Source organism: Carassius gibelio, chromosome A8 (genome assembly GCF_023724105.1).
Source record: "Carassius gibelio isolate Cgi1373 ecotype wild population from Czech Republic chromosome A8, carGib1.2-hapl.c, whole genome shotgun sequence".
Lineage (NCBI taxonomy): Eukaryota > Metazoa > Chordata > Actinopteri > Cypriniformes > Cyprinidae > Carassius > Carassius gibelio.
Window position 1 is genome coordinate 18269346 of NC_068378.1, and position 9509 is coordinate 18278854.

Sequence of the window (9509 nt, forward strand, 5' to 3'; positions counted from 1 at the left end):
TAAAAACCACAGCGGTTAAGGACATAAAACCTCAGGCTGAGACTCTGGTTTGGTGCTTGTGTGTACTTTCAAATCTACCTTCTGTCATTAGGACTGAGGAAACCGGAGGTGAACTTGTCGACTACGGTGCTCAACATGTAGCTGGCATCATTCGCAAAATCTAGATCTCTAATCTCCATGACCGGCACAGAGACAATGGCAAAGGCTTCCTTATCCTCTTTGGTGGGGCAGGTGCCCAGCTAGCAGAAGAAGAAGAGAGAGAAGGAAAAAGTGAAAACTAAAATAAACATTTAGAGAAATAAATGTGGTTCTGTTCATCAAAGAATCCTGAAATAAATGCATTTTACACAAAAATATTAAGCAGCTCAAGCGTTTCAACATTGATAAAAATAAGAAATGTTACTTGAGGGCCAAATCAGCATATTAAAACTACAAAAAAAATGTTATTCAGCTTTATCACCAGAGGTATAAATTAAAAATGTTTAATGTAAAAAATGTATTAAGCATTAAGTACACAAATATTAAAATAAATATAATAACATAAAAAAAAATTAGTAAGGTAAATATATCAAAATACAAAAAGAATTTAAATTGTAATAATTTTTGACAAAATTATTATATGGAATGTATTTTTTTATCAAATGTAGCCTGGGCATAAGAGATTGCTTTAAAAAACATTTTTAAAATATGACTGACCCCAAATATTTAAGCGATAATGCAATAAAATTAACTAACTATTAAACTGTGATATACAACACTTATTATATATTAATTAATTAATTAAATCTGTAGTAAAACATACAACTTATGTTTTAATTCTAAAATTAAATAAATACTTTGGACATAAATATAAAAAAAAATCTAAATTAAGAAGTTGCGTTTACACAGACTATACATAGGGAGAAAGATTTTCACCATTAATCGAATGGGTCTCTCCTCATCAATGTCGATGGGAATGTTGGTGCTTTGGATCCAAGTGTTTGTGCACAGGTGACGGAATCGAACATAAGAATTTCTGTTGGAAATCAAGAAGATGAATATGCAGGAGGAATCCGTTAAACAAGTTTTTTATCAAACAAATTCATTTATCCCACAGGATGCAGCAAGACAAATAGAGAGAGAGAGAGAGAGAGAGAGAGAGAGAGAAAGAGAGAGTACAGGATAGCATTGAATACCGTGGCACAAACGAATCAGTCTTCTGCAGTGTGGTGGGGTCCAGCTCAAACAGAGAGGCGATGTCATTCCCATGAGGCACTGCAACTAGCTTGTATTTTATCCTCTCTCCTAGGCTTCTCTTTATACGGCTACTATCCACCTACAGGCATAGTAACAAGTCAGAGACTTTCTGGGAGAAAAGGTTTCAGAACACTTTTCAGAACACATACCGTATTTTTCGGACTATAAGTCGCACCTGAGTACAAGTCGCATCAGTCAAAAAATACGTCATGACGAGGAAAAAAAAACATATATAAATCGCACCGGATTATAAATCGCATTTATTTAGACCCAAGAACCAAGAGAAAACATTACCGTCTACAGCCACGAGAGGGCACTATATGCTGCTTAGTGTAGACTACAGGAGCACTGAGCAGCATCTCTGGTAGCATAGAGCGCCCTCTCGGGGCTGTAGACGGTAATGTTTTCTGTTAGTTTATTTCTCTTGGTTCATGTCAAATTAATTTTGATAAATAAGTCGCACCTGACTATAAGTCGCAGGACCAGCCAAACTATGAAAAAAAGTGCGACTTATAGTCGGGAAAATACGGTAAGATAGGAACAGTCTTTGCATCTAATTTTTAACTTCTCGTGAACTCCTGATCCAAGTCTTACAGTGAGATGTCAACCAGAAAGTTGTTCCATGTGTTACCATGCCATATAGCAACAAGTCACACCTACCTCTATATCATTGCTGTTTTCTTTATAACCTGGATTCTCCTGCAACACAAATCATTCATGTAAATAAGGTATTCTAATATTATTAAACCACATATCAGGTTGCAATAAATGTGGAGGGATTTACCTCAGCAGCAAGATAGTTTCCTGTGGCCAAGTGTTTGAATCGGTAAAGGCTGTTCCAATGTCCTGCTCCTCCACGGCATGGATCATGGTGAACCACCTACAACCAACAAGCAAACAACCCAACATTAGGTCACTATGGAGGCACCTTTCCACCTCCGCATAAAAAAAGACAATTGTGATCATTTAATCTTGATTAGAATTGATCTATCATGATTTCAACTTCACATCATATAAAAATAATTAAACAACAGTTTTTTTTTTTAAATGCCACATGGCATACTAAATAAATAAAAGCATCAAAGAAGTTAAAAACAGTTAATATATTAACAGTAATCCATTTTGAATACAATTATAATTATAATGCAAATTCGTTGTTTTGTATAATATATTTGGCTCTTTTGAGGATATAGTACGACACACATCTGAATCTAAATCCTGACATTAACTGCAGGAAATCTGCTGAATCAATCTATGAGGAGGCTCTTACCTCAACCTCCCATAATGCATTGGAGCTGGTGGCTGAAGTAGCAGACTGACGCAGAGTTGTGCGCAGGAACACATGCAGCTTAGACTTGTACTCATCACAGGTCAGAAACTTCTCCTGTTCTGCGTGGAAGAGCCTCACCACGTCTCCCTATGCACGAACAGCATGAATATGACTTTTTTTTATGAGACGTCAACATAACTGCCTTGGCTTTGGCTGTATATCATAAACCTTGATCTACATGAACTACAGTACAGGTTTGCAACAATGACTTTTGCATGTGATCGTTGCACTTACCCCCTTAAGGACTTCATCTTTGTGGTCACTGAACATCATAAACAGACTGATCTTCCAGCTGGTGTTGCTGTTGACTGAATTGATCTGTAGGGGGCAGTCTTACATTATAAAAAGACAAATGGCACACAGCACTTATTTCAGCTTATTTTGCTGACTATCCTTCACAGAAGCATTACTAATCTCAGAAAGCATGTACATTTTGGAAAACTGACAACTACTAGTTGTCAGTAAATGTATCTATTTGGCAGCTTACAATCACCACAATCCATGTGTCTACTTCACAGTCATGTTAACAAACAACTTCAAGGCAAACTGATCCATGTCTTTTCAAACTGGCCCACCTCTTTGCACCCTGGGTGATCGGGAAGCTCATAACTACTGGCATGGAGAGGCTGTCCAGCATTCACAGGATTCAGGATCACCTTATCTCCAACTACCACCTGAAATGGAGATTAAACGATTCAGTGAGGGGTTCAATATGACTGTCACAGCCACAGACATCTGAAAAGCAAATATGTACATCACTATCAGTTTACACAAGGGAGAAGCATTTAAATTCGGATTAGCTCGGTAAACCTGTTTATATGTATATAGGGTCATTTGCATGCATTTCCCTAACTTGGTGAGTGTGTACGTTGGTTGTATGCACAGAGTATGTGTGTCTATCTTCGTATAAACTATGATGTGTAATTAGGTGTGCAGGTAAATATGCCGTATCTATATAGGGATAAAGTTGAATCTCAAAAAGCATGCAAGGTTAAACTGCGAAACATGTAAAAAGCCTTTTACACACAGAAAACTGATGTTGTTTACAAAGATTTACAACATTGTGTCATGAAAATAATCTGGATGTTATTTTCTGTTATTTTTCCTTTCTATAATTTTCTATCATAAATGCGGTATTTTTATGTATTAAAGTAAAAAATTACATTAATGTATTCAAATAATCACAAATTAAACAAATACTGCATAATGTAAATATTTAAGTCATTTTTATATTTTTACACTGGTACATTATTTTCACATTAGTCACAGAAGCTGTGGTGAAGCAGTGCTATTTTAGTATCATAGCATTACTATTATATATTTAAATTTTTTGTGTGTGTGTTTTCATTTTTTTTAAGTTTCAGTAATTTTGTTTTGGGATTTTTTCATGTTGTAAATACATTTAATTTCAGTTATTTTATTACATAATGTTAAGATCAATTATAATGAGAAATGTTGCCTTGGAAACTAGCTGAATAAAAAGGGTTTTATATTTTATTTCAGTTAATGTTTATTTTACTTCAAGTAATGAAAATGGGTTTTTTTATGGTTTTAATTTTAATTTAGATTTAAAAACTGCTTCAACTTCATGCAAATTTCTAGTTCTTAATCTTATTTTGGGGTGACCACAATCATTTTTGGTGACGCAATAGTGCCCATTATATTTACCTAAAAAATTTATGTCACCATGTATTTTGCATTTCACTTGCACCTGTGTTTTTTGCATTTTCTTGTGCATAAGTTGGTACTAGTTCAAATTAACTAAAAATGGCCTTGTTTATGGATCTGTGCCTTCATGCATACGGACATCTGACTGCTAAGTAGACTGCTGTGTTTTACAGCAATACTGTGCACCCTTAATTGACAGAAAAAAGAAAGTCCGGGAAAAATCTGTAAATGGAAAAAATATAGTTCGAGTTATTTGTGAATATGTCTTTTTTTTTCTTGAAGTTACCTTGCACTTTTTGTTAGAAAATGAAGTTTTTTAAGCTATCTAATATTTTAATAATTAATTTATATGATCTAAATATTCTTAAGAATTGCAAGTGTGTCAGCCTTCTTGCATTATTATGCTTTTATATTATGAATATATATGTTCAGTTGCATAAAATGGTCTTAAAATTACAATTTTCTTTCTTTATTGTTATTATATCTGTGGCAATATATCACACAACAAAAAGTTGATATTGTGACAGGCCTAGTTTATATTATGTGACTTCTGTGTTTCTTGTGTGCTTGCATATGCATGTGTGATTTACATTGTCTCCATTGGCTCTGAGCTTCCAGAAAGGTTGGATGAAAAGCCAAGATCCCTCATTCCCCGTCCCATCAAGAGTGACACGCATTGCGTTCTTCTCCAGCAACGCTGGAAGACGCTTATTCACTGTCAAGTACTTGTTGCTCTTCATGTGCAGGAGCTGAAAACACATGAACATTGATTAGAATAAACACTTTTATTCTGTAAACTCTCTCTTAAATATAAAAAGGACAGTCTAGGCTCTAAAAAACAAGATTGCGATTGGTGATACGAATAAGACACTTTATTACTTGGCGAAAGAACTATAATGATTTGGATTAACAAACTAAATTATTTACTGAATGTATGCATCTTAAATCATTTTGTTGTGACTTATAAATGCAAGTCATTTGAGACCATCGTGCCGAAAACACCCTCTCACTTTACCACACAGCCTTTGTGGTTGATTGCTTATTTCCACAGCGCTGCACTTACTACAGAGCTTCTTAGGAAGAAAGTACTTCCTTTTTAACTAAAAAAAGACTTTGCAAATATCTTGAATGGGTATGTTATAATATGCTAGCACCTTCTCTGCCACTGGCTAAAATAAAAAAATTAAATAAATGCATGTTGGCCCATAGGAATCACTGGACATGGGAAGCTCCTATTTATTTTAGGATACCCTAAAGTCACAGGAAAAGACTTTGTTTCCTATAGTGTAGCATTGCTGTAGGCAATTATCTGTAACTGACGTCACTACCAGGGAGGAAACACATTTCTTTTTTGCTAAGATAAAGATGTGCGTTTATAGCTGTGACCCATTGACAAACTCAGCATGTCTACATAAGTCAACAAAAAATCTACAGTGACTTTCTTAAGTTTATTTATACACATACTTGGAAAAATGTCATTGAAGCATATGATTCCAAAGAAACTAAATATTTGTCTGTGTTATCTATCTTTATTCAAAAGATTTCCAGCTAATATTACTAACCCAGCTCCAAATGTCGTACAGACCATGTCTAGCCATTTACACTGACCTATTCTAAAAAAAAGAAACCATCCACTTTTCAGAAAAGTGGACATTTTTACAGAAGCATTTTTACAGAAGCATTTTTTTTTTACAGCTAAAAATTTCAAATAATAACTCTTTATTTTTGTAGAGGCTATAGTAAGTGGTGCACCTTGAATCTTGAATGAAAAGCATGATTACGTTGGGTGACTAGGATCATTCTCAATCTTTTGTATCCAGAACCAAGGTTTACATCACAGAACTGCACATTTCTACTCCTCTTTAAAAGGGATTGAATGGTTTTGCACTTAGGTCTATCTGTCGGGACAAGACAGCGATTTCTTTACATAACCTTACAAAACCTCTCCTGATCTTGTGGGTTTTAACTTAATTATAAAATGGAGCTACAATTTCATGAAGAAATGTTTGGGGGGCAAATATACTTTTCTTACGTGACTTATAAAAACAAACAAAAAATCAGCCAAGATGTATTTATGGACAAACAGCCTGTAAAAAAAACTTCAGATCACACTGACTGCATTAGCAACTAATTAACAGGTATCATTTTTTTCTAAATGCTGATTCTCACCTGAATGACATTGCCATATTTTATCACATCCCCATGGACCTTTTTGTTCTCAGCTTCATTCTGCTTTTGTTCCAGATTAGCTGCATGCTTTGATACGAGCCAAAACAAAAACAAATGAGTAACAAAGAACTGCAGGCAGTTCAAATGTCAATCATCATATGAAATTTGTCATGGCAAACATGTTAATAAATCCATCAGATTTCTCTTTGCTCACAGCTGTAATTAAAAACCAAAAAGCGAATTCTGTTGTCGATCTAAATTCAACAGAATTGTTTGTGACTTACTTGCAATTTCTGAAGAAGCACCATGTCTCCAATCTTATCCTTTTCGTGCTTTGCCTGTTTAGCCTTCCAGAACTGTTTCTGGGCAGAATATCGGTTCATGGGATAAACCTTAAAGAGGCAGTCTAGATAAAAAATAATAAAAAATACTGAATAAATAAATAATGAATTAATTTGTATCAGCTGTTTGCATACCTGGTTTGGAAAATGTGAATTTTATTTTATTTTTATTTGTTGACACTGTTCTTGTGAGACCAATAAAGTCTCTAAATACTGATTTTATTCATTATATCTTAATACTTAAAATTTGCTTTGGATGGGACAAAATAATTTTGTATTTGCAACTAAACTTTTGAATCATCTGCAGATCAGATCTGAACTTAATGGGTTGGGGAGGTTATGGTTTGAGGTTACTTCACTGCATTGTTGACCCAGTTAGTTACCAACGTAAATAGCAGTTTGCTCAATAGGACTAAATAAATAAAACCTAGCAATACCAGGTAACTCAAACCCAGCCATACTTTTTCATATTTGTGAAATGACTGACTGAACCACTGTTGTCATGGGTAGCTGAAACAAATAAAATAGTTTTAATCAAATTAAAACAAATTACATTTATTTCATTAGTTTATTATATTTAGAAAACAACTGGCCTTGCAACAAAACAAACACTGGAACAATACAGTATTTCTTAATATATTATGATTAATCTGCAATTCAAGCTATTACACAGACTAGTCAGACTAGTTCCTGTAGGTAGCATATTTAGCTAAAATGTCAAATGTCTTCTAATATTTAATTTCTCTCTGGGGACCACAAACGTCTAGCTATCAATGAAAGGTTGTATGCACGACTTACCATTCAGCATCAAGACTTCCACAGAGTTACAGTATGTAATAATCATTCTGGAATAACATTATTTTAAAAACTATAAAATACCTCTGAATTTTTTGGGAGGGTTGTCTAGATCTCCACCTGCTGGCTCCACGACACAACGGTCATCCACCAGCCTGGGAAGGTAAACACAAGGCTCACACTCAATAAAACGATTCTACAAAGCCTTCGAGAGGCATATCAGTATCAGTGGTCATAAAGATTTATGTGTCACGATGAACTCTTAAAGCACTTCAGTCCTGGCCTGGAACAATTTCTTCATTTCTACAGACTTCTGGTGGACATCCTGCTAAATACTTTAAATAATAATGCTTTGCCAAAGCGCCTTTAAGGTCTAATTATGTCATATTATAGATATGCAATCCTATTCAATAATACCCCTAGGCTAGCCTGCAACTAAATACAGCAGCCTTTGAGGGTTTCTAGGAAACAGGTTAAAACATGTTTATAGGCTGCCACGCCAGTTCAATAAGACACGTGCGAGCCTGAATGGCTGAAACAGCCCAAGGAAAAACCCTGGACACTTCTGAATGCGGTTTCAGAGAGCCATTCCTGCATAACATTTGCTTTTTAAGATGACCGTCTCCTTTGTTCTTGCATCTGGCCTGAATCCAAAACAGGGGTGCTGTTTCCTCCTGACCTTAAACCAACAGTAAACTTTGGTCTGAAAAGTTCATATAGTGAGAACAATACTAAAAAGGTCTCTCCCTTTCAATGACCAACAGGCTTCACTGTAAATGTGAATTCAAGATTGTGCTTTTATTTAGGAGCACGGGCATCAAACGGAGCCATCTGAATAGATATTTTAGCTAAGTCTAGTCGACCAGAAAGTTTATGAGATGTCCTGAGTATATAAAATTTGCATAATACACACATACATAGAGATCTTTACAGTAGCCAATATATAACTGTCATACAGTCTGCCTACTATCATTCAAAATATGATTCAAATTGTGATTCTAGGTTGTTAACTGCACTGTGACTTAACTGCACACCTGTGTGCAGCTCTCGATCTTTTTGCAAACCCAAAAACTCAAACACATCAAAGCTCAGTGTAAAAGTAAGCCACAGTACAGCCAACTAGCGAAGAAAACAAACATCTTGAGTTCTCAAGACTACAATTAATAATAAACTGAACTGATGAGACATGAAATTTCACACTGATGGCTATGATTTACTTCTCTTTTAAATAAACATAAAAGCTGTGTGTTTTGCAGAGTCTTTGGCTGAGGTGAAGGCAGGCAGGAAGACAGAAAGAAGTCAATGAAAAACTCTTACCCCAGTGTGCTTATAAAACCATTGACAGTTCCTTCTGCATACAGGGAGACAATATCCCCCACATGCAGAAAACTGGACGCTGAATCCGACATCTTGGCTATTTACAGCAGCAGCCTGTACGTTAGAGTCAGATCTTGAAAAGCCCGGACACTTTTCTTACAAACTCTTCCTGATAAAGCGGGTGTAGACACGCTCTTCACCCACAGTTGAAGTATAAATGCATCCCGGCAGAGCTGGAAAACATGCAAAGGAGAGAAACTCTGCGAAAGTTAATCCCTACTTGGATGTGCAGCTGGGGATGTAAAGCGCAGAGGTCCGAGTGGCAGAAGGGACTCGTTGTTGAAGTTTTTCGGCGTACCTGAGGTCATAGTGCTTCAAACCAGGAAGCACGCGCAACCTTGTCAAGTCAAAACACGCCTGTAGGGGAGGCACCGCGTGGAAGAATACACTCTCTCGACCCTGCTGTAACCAACAGCCCTGACAGAAAGAGAAAACTAAAAACAATCATTGAGCCTGTTCATTAGATGATGAGCTATTTGGCGCCTCGCGTCACTCGCTCACTCTGTGGTTTCGAAGATAAACAAAAATAAATACATAAATAAATAAATAAATACATAATGATATATTATAGATTATTTAATAATATATAATAA

At 35.6% G+C, this 9509-nt stretch overlaps 1 protein-coding gene across 1 annotated transcript in view; it reads right to left on the reverse strand.

The window, feature by feature from the left end:
• LOC128018732 (inositol 1,4,5-trisphosphate receptor type 3) overlaps positions 1–9233 on the reverse strand; it is a 29092-nt gene extending 19859 nt beyond the window's left edge. Inside the window, exons 1-13 of the mRNA XM_052604457.1 lie at positions 8857–9233; positions 7624–7694; positions 6688–6809; positions 6404–6490; positions 4825–4983; positions 3142–3240; positions 2801–2884; positions 2507–2653; positions 2021–2116; positions 1897–1935; positions 1176–1315; positions 916–1015; positions 79–239 (exon numbers count right to left, since the gene is read on the reverse strand). Of these exons, the coding sequence (XP_052460417.1) occupies positions 79–239; positions 916–1015; positions 1176–1315; positions 1897–1935; positions 2021–2116; positions 2507–2653; positions 2801–2884; positions 3142–3240; positions 4825–4983; positions 6404–6490; positions 6688–6809; positions 7624–7694; positions 8857–8948 (1397 nt within the window). The 5' untranslated portion in view covers positions 8949–9233. The remainder of the gene's footprint in view (positions 1–78; positions 240–915; positions 1016–1175; positions 1316–1896; positions 1936–2020; positions 2117–2506; positions 2654–2800; positions 2885–3141; positions 3241–4824; positions 4984–6403; positions 6491–6687; positions 6810–7623; positions 7695–8856) is intronic.
• Between the last annotated feature and the right edge of the window lie 276 nt (positions 9234–9509).